General features: G+C 31.1%; 3 protein-coding genes across 3 annotated transcripts; all 3 read right to left on the bottom strand.

Moving 5' to 3' along the window:
• Positions 1–378: 378 nt before the first annotated feature.
• On the bottom strand, positions 379–723 carry LOC110723613. The gene has a single exon (XM_021902959.1). The coding sequence runs from the start codon at positions 721–723 to the stop codon at positions 379–381; it is 345 nt and encodes a 114-aa protein (XP_021758651.1).
• A 7,279-nt stretch (positions 724–8,002) lies between these two features.
• Positions 8,003–8,329, bottom strand: LOC110723612. The gene has a single exon (XM_021902958.1). It carries the CDS (start codon positions 8,327–8,329, stop codon positions 8,003–8,005), a length of 327 nt encoding a protein of 108 aa, XP_021758650.1.
• Positions 8,330–15,870: 7,541 nt separating this feature from the next.
• Positions 15,871–16,635, bottom strand: LOC110723611. The gene has a single exon (XM_021902957.1). It carries the CDS (start codon positions 16,633–16,635, stop codon positions 15,871–15,873), a length of 765 nt encoding a protein of 254 aa, XP_021758649.1.
• Positions 16,636–23,813: the final 7,178 nt, after the last annotated feature.

The following is a 23,813-nucleotide window of genomic DNA, read 5'->3' as shown; positions in this document are numbered from 1 at the left end:
ACCACTTGAACCTTGTTTGATAATTTCTTTTTGGTGTAAATTTATTTATTTATTTAAATATTAAAGATAGCAATTATAGTAGTTATCCAAACATTTTTTTTCTTCTTTTTGTATTACGTGTAAGACATGTTAAACTCACAATACATACCTAGCTATACAAAACCCTTTACAATTCACATTGAAATCAATCAATCCCCTAAAACTTACAAAGTACAAGACAATTATCCCATAACATAAACACTTTTTCCTACATGAAGTACGTCATAAAATTTGTACAAGTCATTTAAAAAAAAAAAAAAAAGTTAAACCATTTTACACCAACCTTAGCTTGTTGTAAAACTCAAAATTTTTTGTACAAGTTAACAAAAACATATAGCACTAAACTTCATATATGGTCTGCAACATAGGCCTCCAAGATCTATGATATGTCTTACAGTGAACACTAACTTTGATCAATTGAGCTAAAGCTTGTTCAACGCACAACCCCTTTTGTTCTACATTCATTTTCCCTAACCATTTCTCTAATTGTCTCTTTGTTACCTTCACCTTCACCTCTTTTATTTTCGACGTCGTTGAACTCTTTGTTTCTTTGCTATCATATGTAATTGCTAACTCTTCCTCTTCCTTTTTCATGGCCGATTTTTCGTCTTCGGTCATCATTGCCGGCGTCCAATCTTCCCCTCCCCATATAGCTTGAGATTGTGGCTTTATACAATTCCCCATTATTTTTTTAAATTCGACTAATATTTGTGTTATTTTTTACGTGCTAGTGTTGTTGTATTTATAATCTTAGAAGTTTAATTAATTTTTTCTTTCTCAAAAAAATGTTTGATAAAGAAGGCTATAATTTGGATGCCATTATCCAGTTATTTGGGAGCCTTTTATACATGGATAATACACTGTTTATGAGAAGAGAAGGTCAAAAAAGTCGTCAAACCAATAACACAAGTTAATTAGTGTAAATTTTCATGTAATTAAGAATATTAATACAAGATTAGGACGAAATAGTCTTGCCTGGCAGGTAATGATAAAAGTTGTGTGCGTAAAAAAAATTTAGTGTTGACTGACTCTTGCATATCTACTGTATGGAATTATGGATAATTATGAATTGTAAACTTTAGAATTATTGTCCAAAAGCAACTAAGTAGTTTGCATGTGAATGCTGACTCATTATTACTTGTATATTTTATATACTTTTATATATTAGCTTGTTTGTACTCCCCCGTCCTATATATTAGTTTGTGTTTGTGTTTTTTCACGGTATTTAAGAAATAGGAGGAGATCGAAAGTGGATAAAGTATATAAATAAAAGTGAAAAGTATAATCATAGACAAAAGTTAAAGAGAGAAAGTGGAAAAAAAAAGATAGAAGGTGTGTGCAAAATTCAAGAAAAAATTAGAAAATTAATAAAGTTAAAAAAGTGAGAGTATAATAGTATTTAGTTTACATACTATCCAAAAATGAAAACAGAAACAACATTTTGTTTTCTAAAACAGGAATTATATTATGAAACGGAAGGACTAGGGAGTATAAGATTTAAGGTACCGCGAAAAAAGTAGATTGAAAAAAATAGGTGGCTGAGTGTGAAATCCAATTCAAAATTAAATAAAAGAACATTAAAGATAAACTATACCATAAGGAAAACAATGTATATGAATTGAAACAATACACCCCGTCATAAAAAGCTATTAGGGGATGGATCGAAGTATGTATTTGGCTAGGTAGATTAATTTAATTCTTTATTCTGATTTACAATATAGCCCTTTAATTTCATCTTGAAACAATATTTAATTTTGAATATTCAGGAAAATAAAATATACAATTTACTTTATTAACCTTTAAAATATTTACACAACACGTCTTCAAATAAATCGAACCATGCAATCGTGCATGACCATACGAGAATGAGAGGAAATTGGATCTAAAACTTTCATGAGGAAGAGGATAGGATCATCTCAACATGCATAAGCCAAGAAAAAAAAAATAAAGAAATAAGATATTGTTCCCTTACGAAGTTATTACACTTACAACTAATGTATATTGTCTCTGTTTATTACAATTGTAGTGCGTCATGTTTAATTCATATAAATTAACTTTGTTCATCATATTGTTTTTCTAATAAGTGGGTTTTCAGCTGTCAGTCTCAAGCTTGGATAAATTGATAATTTGATAAAGGAGGAAGGTTACGATAGGTCTGTGATATTTAGTGTAAAACTTTGTCACATCGCCTGACATGAGCCACGATGTTTGAGAACAAATAGTATTAGAATGGGTGACCTCTTGGGAAATTTTCATTTTAGTTTATGTAGCCAACTTCACTTATTAGATGTTCAAGAAGAAGAAGAGAAAGAAAAAAGATGTTAAGGGTGGTTGTACTCCCTCCGTCCCTAAATTACATTTCTCTTTCTAGCATTTATTCCTCATATAATAGAGAGAAAGAGGAATGTAATTTAGGGACGGAGAAAGTAGCATTTTAACTTCAATATATATTGTAAAATTATGAACTTAGCTGTGATACTTATTATTTTTGAAAATAGATATTATGGTCTGGAAAAGTTGTAGATTATGTTAACATGTATGTTACATGTGTGAAACATATAGTACTAGTGTACCACTAATCTATACAAGTAATCCTTTTTTTTTTTCTTTCTTTTATCTAAGTTCTATCACTTTTCGCTTTTATCAAATTTCTAAGTCTATCTGCTTTGTTCCTTTTATAACAACTTTTGTTAATTTTTTTTATCATTCACTATCCTTCTTTGTAGTGCCCAATTTTATTATAATCTCTTACTTTAGTATCTCTTCTCTATATACTCCGTATAATATAAAAGTATTCACATGCATGGTCTAGAACTCAACGTACACAACAAAGAGAGCATTTTCAGAACAATTCAATTCAACAAAATCAATGTCTTTTATTTGCTAGTGTCTACATTAAATTCTCACCTGATCTGAAACGTGACAATTGAAAATTATTATAAATGCATGAAGTAACACGTTGAATCGAGGAACTAGCTGAGGAAAGAAAGAAAGAAAAAAGAGATAAAGAGTTGAACAGCATATCAACTTTGAATGTTTTCTCTAACATACCAATTGCATCAGAAACTATTCAAGCACATTTTTTTTTCCAAATTAATTTTCAATATTTAAATAATTTTGTCTTATGTGTATAAATAAAGTGAGTACACTCTAACATACCAATTGCTTTATTTAATCTTTTTAGTAAATTAATTAGGTTCTTCAAAATTCGAGGGATCTCTCAGATCACCAACTGCATCTGATCTCATCATAATTTCAATAATCTTCTTTTTCCAACTTTCAAAGCATTATGGCCACCTCACTATATATTTGTTTTTTTATTAATTAATTTATTTTTATAAAAGTTAGTTATACAAAAGTGAGACTGGTGACAATAAATAATGATACTTTTATAAATAGGGTAATGCTATACATAGCCCTTAGGGCTATATATAAGCATTAAAAACACTCTTAGAAATTGTATAAAATTAGGAATTCATGACAAAATCACGCGTAGATCAGTGTAATTAGTATGAATTTGTCATGATTTTCTAAATTTAAGCAGTTTTCAAGAGTATTTTTAATGCTTATATGTAGCCCTAAGGGCTATGTATAGCATTTTCCTTATAAATAAAGTAAAGGTAAAATACAGTCCCTACACTTTCATATTTGTGCACTTTTAGTCCTTGTTAACTTTTTTGTGCACTTTTGATCCATCCTTCACCACTTTAGGTGTATTCTAGGCAAAAGTTTAGGGACTATATATGCTGACTAAGCATTAGTTTAGGGACTATGAGTCAGCAAAATAGTTTAGGAATGTTGAGTCATCAATAGTTTAGGGACCATGACTTATATATATATATATTCCCTTTCTTTCCCTTCAGACTTTATTAAAAAAGAATCTTTTAAAATTAAAAAAAAATAAAGTAAATTAGTTTCAGTAATTTAATTTTTTCTTTATTTTTTTCGGAAGAACTATTAAGTTTGGTGTAAATTTGCTTTTAAGTTATGATAGATTGCATGTCTTTTATATATATGACTATCTATGGCCATTAATCCATTATGTTTGTTCAATTTACCTATCTGATTTTATATGAAATTTGTTTATATAATCTAAACTATTTTAGTTTGATTTGATATGTTCTTATCCAATTAGGATTTTATTTTGGTGGTTTAATTTTATTTATTTTTTAAAAAATGGATATGATATTATACTATAAATTATTGCATTTGATTTTCTTAGACGGAGTTCCTAATAAAGTTACCACCATTTGAAAATAAGTGTTGAAATTTGAATTCTAAGATCAAAATTTTAAGATTGAATATTAGAACTGTTTTTTGATCAATTTTAATTGGGTTGGGTAGTTTTGTATAGGTTTCGACTTATGCTTGACCATCTTGACCCAAAATATTTGGTTTCACACATAATATTTAATTTTTTGAGCTTTGTGTTCATGACCAATTATCGGTATAGTATTGAACTATTGATGCCGACTCGAAATATTCCATGTATAGCTTTTATTGTAATATTTCACTAATGCACAAGAAATATTTATATATTTTGTTCATTAGTTTAGATTCGATGGAAAGAATTTCAAATATTGTCCATAATTCAACTATTATTACACCAATAAAACTATGGACATGTTTTGTTTAGCTTAATTTCAATTCACTTTAGTTCAGTTCCTAATTTTCTTCTCTCATAAACAATTCATTTGATCTCGATCTATTCAATTATCAGTTCACTTCAGCCCCAATCAGAAAAGTAAAAGAAAATTTACACCAAACTTAATAGTTCTTCCAAAAAAAAAATATCTAGGTGTAAATTATATTTATAAAAATTGACAGGAAAAAATAAATTCTGAAGAAAAAAAAAGGAAAAACAAAAAAAAATATATGTCATGGTCCCTAAACTATTAATGACTCAACATCCCCAAACTATTTTGTTGACTCATTGTCCCTAAACTAATGCTTAGTCAGCATAGTCCCTAAACTTTTGTCTAGAAAATACCTAAAGTGGTAGAAGAGGGACCAAAAGTGCACAAAAAAGTTGACAGGGACTAAAAGTGCACAAGTACAAAAGTTTAGGAACTGTATTTTACCTTTACTCTGTATAAATAATTAAATGTAAAATACGTATAGATTGTATCCGTATTAATGTACAAGATATGTATCCTTATACCTTTAAGTTAGACTAATAAAGTATCTAGATATAATTTTACCTACTATTACAACTTCAATCTTAAGGGAAACTTATAGATTTCATAGAGATCGAGTCTCATATTTAAATAGTCAGTTTTCTCTAGAAGTTGTTAGTGAGATGAATTTAAATTTGATTATTGAGGTTTAATTTTACTAAGATTGGAGAATATTTCCACATGAACTTCGATGCCATCTTAGTGTTCTTTAGGTTTTTTGTTGTTTGTTTTGTTCGTTGATAATTGCCTCCCTTTTATGATTGTGATTTTGTTATCCTGATGTGTAATTTTAATGATTCATATTTTGTTTTTATTGGTTGTAGTTTCAAGTGATGTGATTTCAATATGTAATTTTTAGATTGCAATGTTGACAACTTCACATCATATAATTTATTTAAACAAAACACTGGTTTGGTGGGCTCTACAATAGTGCTATATGCAGTCCAAGGACATCCCCTTATGGATAGTGATCTAATTAGGTACAACTTCGGAAATAATTTTGATGGTATAGAGGTACAAGTTTATTAACTCATTTATCTCATAGACAATTAAAAATATAATTTACATTTGATACGTGTTAATAAGTTCATAACACAACAAAATTGTAGAAATCAGTAGCTTTCTACTTTGTCTCTTAGAGATATGAATTCATCAGTATCGGAAAATAAATCTAACATTGTCCTTGTATTCCGCTTTGACTCACTCCCACCTCTTTCAATCTCTCATATCACTCCCTTTGATCTTTTATTAGGGAACCAATAAATATCAGTTATGATACCAAAAAAAAAAAAAAAAAAAAAAAGAAAAACAACGTTTTAGCCAGAATATGTTAGCATCTGATAAGGTAGAGTTTGGAGATTGAGGTTATGTCCTTACTTATTATTTGTGGTAGACTTGAAGTTAACTTTCAACCAAGTTGAAGCTTATAATTACTTGCAAGTGGCTTGGCTCAAGGCCAAATCTAGTCAAACTTGTCAAATTTTAGCTTCTTAATCAGAATTAATTAAATTAAGTGACCAAAAGCAGTCATTTACTTTTGATTCTTGCATAATATTATCAATTTGGTCAAAGAGCTTATTCACCCCACGTGTATACGATATATACTAATCAAAATTCACTAACCTTATTTCGCTTACCTCCTCTTTTCTAAGTCTATGGGCAAATTTTGTCATTGTCGACTATTTATTTGTTTATATTATTTATAGACTTATAATTTAAAATTTTTAGATATCAACTTATCTCGTCTACATCTTTGTTATACGTCTCTTTGCATTAACATGTACGAAGTATACATTATTCAATTATACTTTATATTTCCTTATTATAAGATAAATTTAAAAGCTAGTGACCTCATTTTAATTTTTATACAAATTTCAATTAATTGTGTTGACAAATTTATACGTAACTTAAATTAAATGAGTAGTGTCCGATTGAAACTATTTATTGGTTGTTATATAAATTTTGCTAATAAAAATATGAGTAATACTGATCAATATTAATTATAATTGTTTAATTGACAATAATTTTATTTACTTGAAATCTAGAAACTTACAATCCCTCAAGGTAAGTGTTTTAGGAAACAGAATCTTCCTCGATTTGCAAGGATATTTTGGATATCAAGATGTCATAAGCTTGAGGTCTAATGTCCGAACGTACTTGAATTGAGCTTTGCCTTGCAGAATGTTTGAGAGCAAGGCCTGCAAGAAAGAGAGACTAAGCTGCCTCGGGGGTTTGACCCGAGAACTCCCCTCTAACGCTCAAGTCAGAAAAATATACTTAGTAGAGAGAGATTAGAAAAAGTTACCATCATTAATCATTGATTGAATATTTATAGATGTACTTTCTAGTGATAAAGGTGTACTTTGTTGGACATATTAGGGGTAAATTTGTACTTTGTGATGATTAATGGATGGTTAATTATGATAAGTTGGATCATAAAGGGTATTTTTGTCATTTAAGAGATATTAGGCTTAGGACACGAACTAGGCCCACCCAAACAGTAAGTGTGACCGACTGGTCCGACCCTAAAGATGTAGAGCTTAGTTATAGTTGAACCAGGAGTGGCATTTAACATGTTAAACTCAAGAATATTGTGGAGAAAACGGCTTAACCTTTGTATTGATAATACTCACATATATATACACAATACATCACTTGCCTAAAACTCCTAACAAGATAAACTTAACATAAATACAATATTAACATATATAACAAACCAAACTCTAATATAACACTCTTAAAAAAGTTAGCTTGTTGCGAATTGTACTCCAATTAATTTTGCAACTTTGCAAGACAAACAATTATGTTTTTCTTATATCTAATTATGTTTTGCTTAGGAGATTCAAAATTATTCACGTACTCTATTACGGGAGTACTACTTTTTATGATTATTCCCATACTCAATTAAATTCCATTAAAAGTTTATAGATTAAAATATAAAATAGATACCGATAATAAATTCCAGGAAAAAAAAAATAAAAATCAAACTTTGATGTGTCTTTTAACCATGTACTTCGTATATGATTTGGTGTATAAAAATGGAAAAAAGTTCATAATAAACTATATGTACAACTTTACAACCTACCAAAATACCAACTTGATCAACTATACAATAATCAACCGTTGTTGTATTCACCTAACTACCCAAAAAATAAAAAAAACCCAAAAAGGAAAAAAGAAAAATGATCTCCGTACCATGTAATTGTCTCTTTTGATCAAAAAGGTCTCACATATTCGATCAAATAGCTAGATCAAATAAGACAAGTAAAATGAGACAGAGGTAGTAATTAAACTTCGGGAATACTCTGCAACCTAGGCTTCCAAGACTTAAGGTGGGTGGTCTCACAATGAACACTAACTCTCACCAATTGTCCCAATATTTGTCCAGCAGATATCCCTCCATGATTTTGTACATCCAAATCCATGCTCATCTTCCCTAGCAATTCTTCCAATTGCTTCTTTGTTATCTTTACCTTTACCTCTTTTATCGTTGAACAATCCATCTTGTTATCTTCCATTGTTTCGCCTGATTTTTCAATGTCGTTCATCATCGCAGGCGTCCAATCTTCCCCTCCCCATTGAGCCCCAGAGTCATGCCTTAGGCAATTCCCCATTTCCTTAGATTTTATAGGAGAAGTAAGGTAAGATTTTTTTGGGAAGGAAATAAAGTTTGATGATACATAAACTCTTATGTATGCTAAGGGTTTATAATGTTTAATAAAAAGGGTGAGTGAGCCCCTTTTATATTATGGAGAGAAAAGGTGGGTCAAATTAACCAAATAAAATTAGTGGACATGTAGGATTGGGAGGAAAGAGTCCCACCTGGCTGCAGGTATTAATGCTATTATTAGTCTTTGAAAAATTAGTAAAAGGTAATGGAGTAAGTTGTCCTCATTGCATGACTATGACTATATATGTTCAATCACTATATATTACTCCCTTCCGTTCCAATTGTTTATCTTCAAGTCACTTTTTACTCTATTAATACTCCGTATTAATTAAGTGGTATTAGTGAAAGAGAAAATTAATAGGATCGAAAGTAATTTTGTGAGTTGGTCTTTTAAAATAATTATTGTATATAATTGATGGGAAAATATTTTTAGGTTCGGCTTTGAAAGAAGTTGAGCCCGACTGTAATGGATGGGTGAAGTAATTGTCATGGGTTATTTTCATGGGACAAGGGGCCCTTTACTTAGCATTTAGGCAACAATGTAGCTAAGTTTGCATGTGCTGGCTCATTTATTGGTATGATAGTACCATCTACTTTTCTTGCTGTTTGTTGAGTTGTATGCCTATATATGTTGTAAGCTTTGGCTAAGCTTGTTATATATTCTGGCTTGGAGTTGTTGGCTATCAGGCTAGGGCGCGAACTATCCATATTAGCGGTGAAACTCTCTCGCAACCCCTTATTTCTTACTCTGGTGAATGAAATTATTTTGTTGTACCGCACATGGTGCACAAATACAAGTAGCTAGACATATTTTGGTGAATTGCATACATTGTAAATTGTAATTGCTAATTAATTTGCCTAATTTTTTTGTTAGATGCTACTGTACGCAAGAGTGTTAAATAATAAATATGGGGATGACCGAGCTTTAAAGATATGTTATGTTAACACGATTAGATAATGTAAGTTGAAGTGACATACGTATAAATGAGATGGAAGACTAATCATAATAGAGTTTTTTTTATAATTATTTTATTTTATTTTTAGTTGAAGATGTTACTAAGAGCCTATTGTGATTGACTGAATTGAGCTTAGCTGAACTGAACTGAATATTTATGAGAGGAGGATATTAGGAACTGAAGTGAACTGAATTGAAAATAATCTGTAGAGAACAAACTCTAAGGATTAAATTTGTATATGTAAATTCCAGGCTTTTTTCAAAAAATAAAAATAAATTCTACTATAGCGTATTCGCTTCATGTCCAAAATTAGTGGTTTGCCTAGTAATTAAATAAAAATAAATAAATAAAATTCTTTGTAGTTAATTACTTTATTAGTAATCATTTATAATTATCATCTTACAAATTAAATAAGTTGTTGGATCACTTGATAAGATGACCCTAGGTTAATCGGTTTAGATCCTAGAAATCTAGGGTTAAATTGTACCATGTAGTAAAGGCTACTTAGAGATTAAAAACTAGGGATCGATTCTCAAGTGCTTAGCCCGCAAATACTGGCCTAAAAGTAATAAATTAGATGAAGAAACCAGTGATGCTTTATAAGTTCATATATGATCAATGGAAAGTTAAATATTGCTCAATAGTTAGCATATATATGCAGTATTAAATGTAGAATGAGTCTTTGAGAGCAACATCACCTAAAATTTGAATAAAGATTTTTGATGGAATTGATAAAGTCTACTCAAGGATTAATATACTCATTATATATACTCGTATACATTTAATTTTGCATATTTGATTGTTCAATATTTTCTTAAAAATCCTTATCAGAGTAACTTATGAATAATTTGGTCTTTTATCACACCTTGAAGGTCTTCACTTGACTATTTTGATAATAGGAAGTGATGAACTTTCAATATACTTCGAATTAATTATATAAACGGTCTACTGTGAAATTAGCTAGATAGTCGAAAGTGAAAACCCTACTTGTGAATTGTGATGTCTAAATTTGAAATGTTTCTAATGAACTCTATTGTTGTGCCTTGTGCATGTGCTTTTCTTTACAATGGAAGTCGTTGTTTTATCTTCTATTGTAAATATTTGTCTATAGGAAAATCTGATTGAGTTTTTTTTACATGATATATACATCTTGATCTAGTAGTTAATGTCTTAATGATAAATTATATTTACAATTGTGTTATATCGCATGAATGAAAGCAAAAATAATGCCATTAGAAAAGAGAGTTAAACTTCATACTCCCTCCATCCCTTAGTACAATGTATCTTTCTCTTTATTATGTGAGGAATAAATGCTCAAAAGATGCATTGTATTAAGAGACTGAGGGAGTATTAAATAGTCTTTAAAATTCCATATGAAATTTATAGTAAAATAAAGATGACCATTTAATTATTCTAAAAAATATGTTACAAGTTCCATTAATTTATGTAATAAAATATACAACTAATATAGCTAAACAGTTTCTTTCCAAAAAAAAAAATATAGTTAAACGATAGTTTAATCAATATAACGGTTAGCTGAAAGTAGATATAGTGAACTTATGGTAACATCAAATGTTGTACAATTTTATCGTAAATTCCCAACTTCGGATCAGTATTTTATTTACTTAGCCGAGCCATTTAGCCGAAGAGCCATGGAGCTAGAGGCCAGCCATATGGAATAGGTAAAACTTCAACAACTTTTTAAGGTGTGAATGCAAATAAAGGGAAAAGGATCTTTAGAATTTGGGATACTTGAGTGGGTGTGAACACAAATATTACAAGGAATCTACACCTAACATTACGTGTGTGCTTACTTGGCCTTTAAATAATTTTTTAATTTATTTTTTCTTCCAATTAATGTTGTACGGTCTACCTAATTTGTAATTAATTACTCATTTAGCTATCATTACAACTTTACAAGATTTGGACCATCTTTTTAGGTACTTTCGTCCACTTTTGGAACAATCAAAGTGTTTGTCTAAGAAAATGGCTAAATTGCAAACTACACGTAGATCATTCTCATAAGTTTCATCCATATATAGAATTATTGAAATGTTATTCCCTTTTGATGTTATTTTTATACTCATATATTCAAATGGTTTTTCCTATGCACATCTATATTTTTTTTTGGAATATTAATCCAATACTACTAGCTATCCCTTTGTTATCCTTCAATTCCAATCTTTTGGTAACAAAATTGTCCCCTCTTCATTAAGTCATCAGTTACCTGTTACTATACATCTCTAACTTTTGTAATTCATAACCTTGTTTTTCATGGGTATTATATTGTTGTTGTGTACGACATAAGATTTTCCTACATAAAACTCGATACATGCTCATCAAATAGACAAATAGAGACTATACCGATTGATCCAAAATTTCATTGATGAAATAATAAATATTCTTTTAATTTTATAAGTCATGAAAGATATATAACTCATTGATATACTTAGATATAACTCAATATAAGCGTTATCAATCAATAACAATATATTAAAAGACACACCAGTAATGACCGTGTAATCTCCTGGTGTATCCTTAAATTTTTTATTTTCTTTTTAAAAAAGAATTTGTATTTATGAAACAAATAAATATTTTGCAAATATATATATAACAATATATACTTATACAGTATTCTAGAAGATTTATATGTTTTTCCAAAAAAGCAAACATGTAATATTGATATATCCTTCCAAAAAAAAAAGCAAAAATGTAAATATAACAATATAGTTACTTACTCTGTATTTTAGAAGATCTCATATACTTTTCCAAAAAAAAAAAAAAAAAAAAAAAAAAACTAACTATGAAGAAATTAACTTAAATACGTAGTTTATTATTATTATTTTTTTTTTGAAAAAATTAACTTATATATTCACACTTAATAATAACTACTAAAAATATTATTTGATATGAGCATGTAATATTATAGTTGACTCACGTAGAAATATAATGCTTTGAAAATCTTAATGAAAAAATGGCAATTACTCATACTAAAATAACTTTTTTGAGATATATTCTCTTAAATAAGTTAACTTTTTAAAGATATATTCAAGATATGATTTACAGGATCATCTTGATTGTATCAATTGATATCTTTTATTTAAATATCATACTTAATTAACTTTATAGTTTAAGTTTACTTACTTTTGGTAACAAGCTAATTAGGTGTTCTATTATATACGATTATATATTGCTATTATATTTTAACAGAGATTACTATATAATTAGCTTAGACAATAAAGTGAAATAGTATTATATTCAAATATTTGTGTTAAATATATGTCAAATCTTTATAATGTAGCCTAAAATTAAAAAAGATTTGATATATTTTTAATACAACTATATTATTTATAAAGCTATGACAAAATTTTCTTAACATAATCATTTATTTTGATCCAAATTTGTCAACTATGTTTTTAAAATTTAATTATTTTTGTTTATAAAAAACTAATTATAAGATAGCTTGACAATAGTACTGAAAATTACCGTACATGACACGGGAACTAACCTAATACAATATATTACCTACATGGCTACATTGGACTTGTTTGGTTATTACCTATTACTTCGTATGTTCTATGTTCTAACCTCGAATAGCATATGTAACAAAGAAAAATTTAATAAAAAGCACGTGAATTAAATTGAAGCAATAATGCAATCAAAGAAGTAATTGAGTACTCAAAAGAAAGAAAAAGTAAGAGACAGCACTAAACAGCATATATAGCAACTTTATTTGAATGTTTAAAGTTATAATTTCAATATAATATACTAGTAATGCTACGAAGTATAACATAAAGTTTGAAAAATATTTAGTTAGTGTATACAAGTAGTATATAATATACACTTGCATGCTTTTGGTACAGGTATACTTAATAAGTCCAATGACTGACTAGTGAGTCTAATATTGGAACCTCACTTTTGTAATAAGTACTCCAGGTTAGTTGAGCTCGAGGACCCTTCAACGAACTCACAATACTCATCAATAAATTAAACTAGATGAATCCCGTGCGATGTACGGTTGTTTGATTTTTTTAAAATAATTTTTTTTTTTTTTTTTTTTTTTGTATTTATAAGCCTAAAATTTGTTATATATTTAGATAAAATTCCTAATATTAAAAGATAATATATAATATTTAATTAATTTAAACTTAAAAATTTCATTCGCCAATTTTGCTTACATGGCATTTAAATTATTTAATTCTAAAAGAAATTAATAATCTCTTATTTAATTGGCTACTACTAAGATTTTTAATCCTACATGGCGCGCTGAGAAAATTAGATCCTACGTGACTCTCTAAAAACTCGGCAAAAAACTTCCCTTTCTTGTTTGTGGACACCGAAATTTTGCTGATTATTAGGTGTCAGATATATGTGAAAAGGTAGATAATATCGAAAAATATAAGATATTTATCTTCAAGATCTCATAGAATATTTAAATAGCTATCTTGTTCACTACTCTACAACACTCTATATAAAAAGGGTCATTTCTAGGGTTTAAGGAGGCTCATATGGAACAAGTCACAAAGACCCCATCTCCTCATTTGTATATTGCAGGTTTAAAACTTTATGGTTTACAATGCCTTATGATTAACTTAACTTAATTACTAGCTTTGGCACTAATTGAACAACATCTTTAAATGGCTTATCTAAGAACAATCTTAATTTATCTTGTGGAAAAAGGTATGCATTTCCAATTCTTAAAGTATTTTCAATTTGTGTTGTTGAGGAAAAAAAAAAAACATTGTAGGAGTTAAATTGACATAAATAACATGATTGGTTGTTTCATAAAACAACATTTGTATATGATTGATTGAGTTCTTTAATGCAAATTTTCTATAAAGTTTTGGGTTCAAATTCTTTCTAAAAGATACCTAAAATACTCCAATTTTTTGGATGCAAACCCCAACCCTAACCATTCCCCAATTTGGAAGGACATCGATCCTTCAAAGTAGCTAGAGACTAGAGACATTTAGAAAAAGGGATTAACTATCCACATTGGGGTGAAGACACTTCTCTTTGGCTTCACAAGTGGGCGGGGGACAACATACTCTATCTAAATAATGATAATGTCAAAATTCCTGATAGCAAAGGCCATTGGAGGGGATCGGATCACAAATGGTTTCTTCATCCTATTTCTCACCTCATTCCTAACAATATCATCCTTAATGTAGAAACTACCCCTCTCCCCCTTTTTCACTCCCCCAAAGATAAGTTTAGATGGACTCTTCACAAACATGGTTCCTTCACAATTAAATTTGCTTATCATGCATCTACTTCTCCTACTCTTCAATCTCTTTTTAATGTTACTTTGGAACATTACTATAGGTATTTTAAAATAAGTATTTTGAGAAGTATTTAAATAAATTGAAATGTTTTATTTATAGTATTTTAATTATTCATTTTAATAAAATTAAATATATTTATAAAAGGAAAGTTTATTTTATTAATTATTTAATTTAAATTGGGAGTTAATTTAAAAAAGTTTTATTATAAAGTTTTATTAGGAAAGGGATTAGGAAAGATTAAAAAGTGAAAGTTTAAGAAGAAGGGTTTCGAAAGAAGGGGTATGTATATTCAACACTTGAGGCAAATTAAACTTTGCTTTGCCCAGAGTGGAGAAAACCCAAGGTAAACTTTCTCTCCCTTCTCCTTATTTTTCTTTTCTTTTTCTTTCTTTTTCCCCTTCCCCTTTCTTTCGGCCTTCACCACCACCGGCCACCGGTGGGCCGCCAGCCACCACCAGCAACGCTGGCAGCAGCATTGGCGTCACCAACAGCACAGCGGCAGCCGGCTGTGGTGCCGTGGCTGCTGTCCGGATTTTCGAACAAAAAAAATAAATTCTTTTGTTTTAAAAATCGATTTAATCCTATATCTAATTATTTAATTATGAGTTTTGTGATCAAATTATGATGTTTGATTATAAGTAGCATGTGATTTTATTTTTAGATTTTAATTCTAATTAAAAAGCCTCAGTTTTTGAAACCCTAGATTCATAAATTATTAATTATTGAAGGATTATGATATAGGATGGTTTAAAACTTTGATTTAAGTGTTTTAAGGTCTAATTACAACAAGTTTTCATTAAATTATAATGCTGGAATTTTTTATAGTACATTAAAAATCAAGTTATTTAAAGGAATTTTAATTACCCATTAATTGCGATTAAAATATGATGTTTTATATATAATTTCATCTTATTTTAATTAAATTATGATGGGTTTAATAATAGTATATATTGCTGGAAATTTGTGTAGAGAGGATTTTAATACTTTTCTATGATTTTAAATTGTGAGAGACTTCGAAGTGAGTGATTTCTATTAGTCGTGGCGATTTTAAGATCGTATACAAGGTACGTTCGCGTACTTAGCGTAATTTTATTGATGTAGTAGCATGCTAAATGTGTTTAATTGATTACAAGTAGTATCATGCTAGATTTGGAATGAAAATTATGATTTGGTTGTTATTGGTGATTGAATTATGATGCATGAATTTTTATTTTTTTTTGACAGGCACTAAGCAAATCCTAAGGTCATTCAGTATCCCTTTTCCTAGCCTTTACTGCTAGATCATGGGCCTTCCAAATGACCTGTCTAGAAACCTTAATAACATTACAAAACATAAAAGAACTACCCTTCTTTTTGATATCCTCAAGTAAATGCTGAAGGTGAGCTGGTCCCGAGGTCGTGGATCGCAGTAGTTGGATTGCCTTTTGACAGTCTGTCCTGATCAGGATTTCTGAGAAGTGTCTCGATTGGCACCAGTTCTGGACATGAAGGATGCCTAGCAATTCTGTATGCAGGGGGGATTCACACAGCACCGTCTCCTTACCATGCTCTATGATGTCGCCATCCGCCGACTGTCTATATGTCCAACCAATGCCACATCTAGGGAAACCCCTTCCACTCTTATCCTTCTTCCACGCCCCATCCACGTCGATGATCCTGCTAACGGTCCCCGATTGCTGTTGACCCAATTCAACCACATTTACCCTGGTATTCACCCTGCTATTCTTATTCTTTGCATCTTCTAGCTTACTAGTGGCTGATTCAATACATATAGCTTCCCAACGCTTCATACTATCTACCAGCCTACTCGGATCCGTCTCCCCTTCTCGAAAGATTGCATTATTTCTGAAGGTCCAAAGAGCCCATAATCCTGCAAAAAAAGAATTAACTCTATCGCATCTCGGTCTATCATCCCTCAAGAGCATCTTCACCCATTCTTGAATCCATTGATATATGGGAATTCCAAAACTCGCCCTGGAATTGAGACCTAGAGATGAAGCCGCCCACATCCTGGAGGCCTAATCACAATCCCTGAAGAGATGTTCCCGTGATTCATTCACCTTCTTGCATAGGACACAGACGGGGTCAATTTTCACCCCTCTTCTCTCAAGGTTTTGCTTATCAGGTAGTGCATTGTTACAAATTCTCTAAACAAGCAGCTTGACTTTTGGCAAATACGGAATAGCCCAAAATTTCCTCCAAAAGGTTGAACAATTTTCCAGTGAAGAATGTTTTTGGCTATCTGACAGTAACGTGTTGTATCCTGATTTTACCGTATACTCACCTGTCACTGTATGTGCCAAGTAAGCTGGTCTTCCACATCATTCTCTGGGATGTGCATGCTTAGAACTGCCCTGGAGTCCCGGAAATCAAATAGCCTCCTTACTAAGCTCACATTCCAACTTCTCCCTGTTTGGCTAAATAGATGCTGAACAGTCTGGATGTTTTCCCTATCCGCTTGACCAATATTGTCCCCAACTTTCACCTTCTTCCCCTGCACCCACGTATCTTCAAAGCACCCGATTCTCGCTCCATTTCCCAGTTTCCGGGAAGTATGGCTCCTCATTTGCCGTGCCACACGAACAATTCCTTTGTATCCCCACGACCAGTGACCTTTCTCCTCCCCTTTTTCTGCTGCTTCCAAAGGGAGTTGTTCATATTTTGCCTTATACAGCATGCTGAGGAGATTAGTAGGATTCCTTTGGCAGCGCCAGACATACTTGTACAAGAGAGCCCTATTGCAGAAGTTCATATTCCTAATTCCCAGTCCACCTTTCCCCCTTGGGAGCTCCAGTAACTGCTTGCTTCTCCAATGCATGGCCCCACACTTCCCTTTAGGTGCCCAAAAGAACCTCTTGAAAAGGGAGTCCAGGGTATCTGTGATTTTTTTCGGTACCAGAAAGATGGAGAAAACATGAGTAAACAGAGCAGAAAGTATACCATTTATGAGCACCAATCTTCCTGCCTGAGATAGAGATTTCGACGCCCAGGAAGAGAGTCTTGCAGTTGCCTTATCAATCATGAACTGGAAGTCCTTTGTCTTCGCCGAGGTGAAGGTCACTGGGCTTCCCAGATACGTCCCTGCATCTGACTTCTCTTGAATTAGGAGGGCATTTTTGATGTTGAGCTTTCCTTCCTCTGACAAGTTCGGGCTAAAAATGATAGATGTTTTTTTTTTCAGATTGATTATTTCCCCCGAGACTCTACAGAACAGATCCAGAACTTGCTTGAAATGCTGACAGCTCGTGATATCTGCCTGGATAAAGAACAGAGCATCATCTGCAAAAAACAAGTGAGAGATAGGCATTGCTCTTCTAGCAATCTTGATGCCACTAATTTTCTTCTGCTTCTCCAGATCACGAATCATATGAGATAGTACTTCCATACATATGATGAAGAGATAGGGAGATAGGGGGTCTCCCTGTCTCAAGCCGCACCTGGGAGTGAACTTCTGAGATGGTTCACCATTCAGCAAAATTCTGTAGGAGACTGATGAAACACATTCCATCATCCATTGGACCCAGGTAGCCGGGAAGCCCATCCCTTCCAGCGCTCGCTTCAAGAAGTCCCATCGCACTCTATCATACGCTTTGTTCATGTCGATCTTTACTGTGGCCAAGGGTTGCTTACCGTGTCAGTAACCTCAGCTCATTATTGGGGGAGGTTAGTTGGGAAACCCATTTGATGCGTAATCAACGCTAAACAAATTATGTAGTTGTCTAGTTGAGAAGCTTTGTTAAATGTTATATGCTTGAAAAACAGGAGCAACAAGGTAAGTTGTGTGTTGATATATAGGTAAATGCATGTTAGTGTGTTAAATACACTTATGTACCCAGCTTTGTTGATTGTGTGTTTGTTGGTCTTGTCTTTACCTTGGCCCTATGATGACCCATTTTAATGGAGAGTAGTGGAAACAAGTAGAAAGAAGTTTTTTAGGTGATGAAGCATATTGATGATGGACATGAGTGAAGAGCGAACCATGCTAGTTTCCATAAGTATATGATGTGTTATTGCTTTATTTATATTATGATATTTCTATTGCGAGACTGACGTAAAAGTTTTAAGTTGAATTGATTTGGTTAAGGGTCTAATACAATGGTTCCAAGTTGTAGGTTTGATTTTGTTTTACTTTGGTTTGACTTTACTTTCGTGAGTTGACTGTTTATATTGAGTCGTTTTAAAGTATTTTAAAGAAGAGTCTTCCACTGTGTGTATTTGATAGTTGTTTAAGCCGTTTTCATGGTGCAGTAATATCTTAGATTTTCCTATTTAAAATTTCAAACAGTGCAAAACAAGTATTTTAAAGAAAAAGAATTTTTAGGGTGTTACATATTCCCCCCAAAAAAAAAAGAATTGATGTTAAACTGCCTTCAATCTTCAAGCATCATGTTCAATAATCGTGCCCAGATTCAGTACATACTCGATTATGTACCGCGCATGACAACCTTCTTCTTGAATCCCGAGATTACAACATTTTTAAATTAAAAATTTGCTTTTGTTTGATAATGGATTCCACTTTGTTTTAAATTTAAAATTTGCATTTGTTTATTACAGTAATGATTTGCTAAAGGTGACCCACATTTAAAAAATCCCCTTCTATGTTTGTTGAATTAAATTATATTATCAATTTATACAAAAATCAAGACATGTACCGTTGAATTAAACTAGATTATCAATTTACACATAAATCAAGACAAGTAAACATTTAATTAAGAAATCAAATATAAGAAAGATTTATACATTTCCTTTGTCGCCAAGTGGAATGAATAGACACTTACTAACGTGGTTCAATTTCTCCGAGTCCCTAATCTCAATCGAGCAAGTTGAACAAATGTTGGTGACCCCAGATCTGCAATTTGGTTCCTCCCCATTGCATTCACTTTTTTTTTTTTTTGGTTTTTCTTAGTTTTCATGCAAACACTAACTTATACTCCACTTCGTACTAACTACTATATTAAAACTTTTGTAAGAAAAAATAACCTCTTATGACCTTTATGATAGTGGATTGCTAAATACTGCTATCAAATATTATCAAACCGCGATAATCTGTTTTACGTAATTTGTTAATTCTTAACTTAATCATTTACATTATACATAAATAATTCAATTTTTGACTAACTTGATTACAGGAACTTAATCATTTACATTATACATAAATAATTCAATTTTTGACTAACTTGTAAAATCATTGATATTGTACAAAATCATTGATATTATACATAAATAATTCAATTTCAAGCATTATACATAAATAATTCAATTTCAAGCATTATTAAGGAAGTTTGCCAAAATCACTACCGTACCCTTTGTTCATAATATAATTAATCTAAACTGGAAAATATACCCCATTATACTTTCACCCTCAATAACTGATTTATTTATTACAGTAAACATTGAAGAATTGTACAATAATTTTAAATAATTAATTGATTATGTCTAATTAATCAATTACACTAATAATTGAAAAAGTTACCTTAGGTTTTGGTTTGGGATTGTTGACGGAGCGGCGAATAAATATGCAATTTGATACATGAGCGTAGTACACTTCCCAGCCGACAAGTGTATCATTGCAGGTAGAACAAGAGTGTGTGATCTTCGATCCATTAGCAGCAGTACCACCTTGTTGCTTCTTCACTGGATTTCCCATTTCTTCGGTTTTTCTTTACTGTAGAACAAAAGGGTTATCTTTTACCAAATATGAGTTTATAAATCCCTAATTTTTAAATAGCTTTGGTTCTAATTGAACATCTTTAAATTGCTCATATGTTAAATTGCATTAAATTAATCAATCTATTTTGTCTAAAAAAACTTGTGTGGTTTCCTAAAAAAAAAAAAAAAAACACTTGCGTGGACGTAAGGTTTGTACACAACTGTCATTATATTGAATATAGTGACTTTTATTATGTTTAATATTATTGTAAACTCTAAAAGCATATGGCTCAGTTTTGAAAATAGTGACTGATTTTAACATAGTGGCATTTAGTAAGAGGGTAATTGTGAAAATAGAAGAAGAAAAAGGGAGGTAAATTTTAAAAAGTGTCCCCCTAGCCGAGAAAACGACAAGAATGAAGTAAAAGGTGATGATTAAAAATTTTTATTTAATTTATGAGGTGGTAATTTAATATAATTTTTTTATAGTAATTTCAAAAAATATATTATTAATGAGTAGTAAAATACAAAATTTCCTTTAAAAATAAGTTGTTTTTTTTTTTTTTTTTTGCCATTATAAATTTATAATAACAAAATGACTTTTATTTTAATATGATGATTTTTTTTCTTTTTTATATTAATAGAACAATCATAGTAATAAACAGCGCGTTTCTGGTGCGGCTGGCTGCACGGTGCGACAAGGTGTCATATCAGTAACGAACCCTTCTAGTAATCCCTCAAGTAACCCCACTTAAGTAACCCCTGACTGACTTAGTAACCCCTAACTGACCTGGTAACTCTTAGTAACCCCTGACCGAGTAACCCCTTACTAACCTGGTAACCCCTAGTAACCCCTAACCGACCTAGTAACCCCTAATAACCCAAAGTAACCCCTAACCTAGTGACCCTTAACCGACCTAGTAACCCTCTACCTAGTAACCCCTAACCAACCTAGTAACCCCTGACCAACCTAGTAACCCCTAATATCCCCCGATCTAGTAACCATTAACCCACACCCAAACCCAACGTAACCACCACCAACACCAACCTTTTTCAACCGCCATCCTCAAAACCTTAAACCTCACCACACCACCACCAACTCCCGTACCACTAACAACCATTAAAAATGTTTTAAAAAAAATTAATCAAAAATCGCCCAAAAAATCATCAAATTCTTCAAAAATTTGGAGTATTATTTACCTTTACATTTGAGAACAAATTTCTGTACGAGTTTATTGTTATTTACCTGATTACCTCATTCCATTCAAATTTTCCTCAATTTGTTCTTTTGTCATAATAGGGTTCGTAGTTGCAAAAATTCTAATCAAATTGGTCACTTTAACTTGTTTATATGTAAGTTTGACTAAAATTTGTTGAATTTGAGAAAAAGTAAAACAAAATTGCTTGAATTTTGGAGCAGTTACAATGGATTTTAGAGAAAAATTGATGGTTTTAAGAGATAGAAGATGATGGGAGTGTGAAAAGTGTTTGAGGAGAGAGAAAATCAAGATGTCTTTTTTTTTTTTTTTTCTGAGCTTGGACAAGAAGAAAAGAGGAGAGAGAAAAAGAATTAAAAAAATTGTGGCTGGCCGCACGGTGTAGCCAGCCATATATGAAACTTTGTGAGTAATAAATTAATGTCAATTGGGTTTATTAAGAGTATACGTTGTCTAATATAGGTTGTCTATAGTATACGTTGACTTTATATATATATTAGAAGGTAAGAAGAAATAAACATTAGGAATCCCTCCTCAAGAGGGGAATTCCTAATGTAAACTTTATAAGTTTATATGGTGTTCATTTTTTGCTTTATTACTTCGTATTAATAAATAACTAGATGAAGCCCGTGCGATGTACGGTTTGTTTGATTTTTTTTTTTTTTTTTTTTTTTTTTTTGTATTTATGAGCTAAAATTTGTTATATATTTAGATAAAATTCCTAAAATTATAAGATAATGTTTAATATTTAATTAATTTAAACTTAAAAATCTCATTGGCCAATTTTGCTTACGTGGCATTTGAATTATTTAATTCTAAAAGAAATTAATAATCTCTTATTTAATAGGCTACTACTAAGATTTATAATCCTACATGGCGCGCTGAGAAAATTAGATCCTACGTGGCTCTCTAAAAACTCGGGAAAAAACTCCCTTTTAAATATATATATTAGATTAGGAACAAAGTCATCATTTTTTTTATAACAACAAATATAATGAAAACATAAACTATGTAACACCCTAGAAATTCCTTTCCTTTAAATACATATATTACTCTTTAAAATACGATTTAGGAATATCTAAGACATTACCGCCACCGTGAAAATAGCTAAGGCAATTGTCAAAGATACACAGCGGAAGACTAAAATCAAAAACCATTCAAAACAAGTCAACTCAAAAGTCAACCAAACAAAAGTAAAGTTTAAACCAAAAGCAAACGAAGTCAAATAAAAATTAACCTACAACTTGGAACCATTAAAGACCCTTATTAAAACCAAACCGAAACCCAAAACTTGATGTTAATTCCACATATATATAATCTCATGAATAATTAAAGCATAAAACACATCGTAACTAATGAAAACTAGCATGATTCGCTCTTCACTCATGCCCCGTCATGAATATGTTTCAATACTTGAAAAGCTTATCTCTACTTGTTTCCACTATTCTCCATTAAAAATGGGTCATCATATGGCCAAGATAAAGACATGGCCAAAACACACAAACACACACACAATCAGCAATGCTGAGTACATAAGCGTAATTGAACACACTTACATGCTTTCACCTATCAACACACACTTACCTCAATGCACCTGTTAACAAACACACACAACATTCAACATGACTCTTCAACTAGACACTAAATAATTTATTAGGCATTTAGAAGTAGAAAACGGGAGGATAAAAATTGTCAACGAGGGAAACAAAAAAATAATATTAAAAAAATAGAGGAGAGAGAAAAATCAAAAAATACTATTTAGGTTTTCAAAGAATTTAGAGGTAGAAAAAAAATAATATCAAAATTCAATGGTTAAAACAAAAAATATGTGAGAACAAATAGAGATTGGGACATGGAGATGGATGTTCTTTGATTCCTAGCATGAAGAAATGAGGTAGACAGAGAATATAAATCAAAGGAGGAGAGAGAAAATATGTTCAATTTTCAATGGGACAATTTTTTTTTTTTGTTTTTTATAAATTTTTTTTTTTAAAAAAAAAAAAACTCTTCGTAAGAATTTTTTTTTTATAAAGGTAAGGAAAAAAAAGGACATTAGGAAACCCTCCCCACGAGGGGAACTCCTAATGCATCACAGGAGAGAATAGTAGAAAGACTAGAGTTATTACAAAGAGTAATGTCCATATTATCACTAACTAGATGACCGACATTAGCTATCCAATCAGCTGCCCGATTTGCCTCTCGGAAGATATGTCGTATGCTCCAACTTTCAAATTTGGTGAGAAGAGTGCAAATGTCTTCAATGATGAGCTGAATCTTCCAGGGGGTTGACCAAGTGCCCTTGAGAGAGTTTATGACTAGGA

This window comes from Chenopodium quinoa, unplaced genomic scaffold (genome assembly GCF_001683475.1).
Source record: "Chenopodium quinoa cultivar QQ74 unplaced genomic scaffold, ASM168347v1, whole genome shotgun sequence".
Classification (NCBI taxonomy): Eukaryota; Viridiplantae; Streptophyta; class Magnoliopsida; order Caryophyllales; family Amaranthaceae; genus Chenopodium; species Chenopodium quinoa.
The sequence above is the reverse complement of the archived record's forward strand: the minus strand, read 5'-3'. Positions and strand labels throughout refer to the sequence as shown.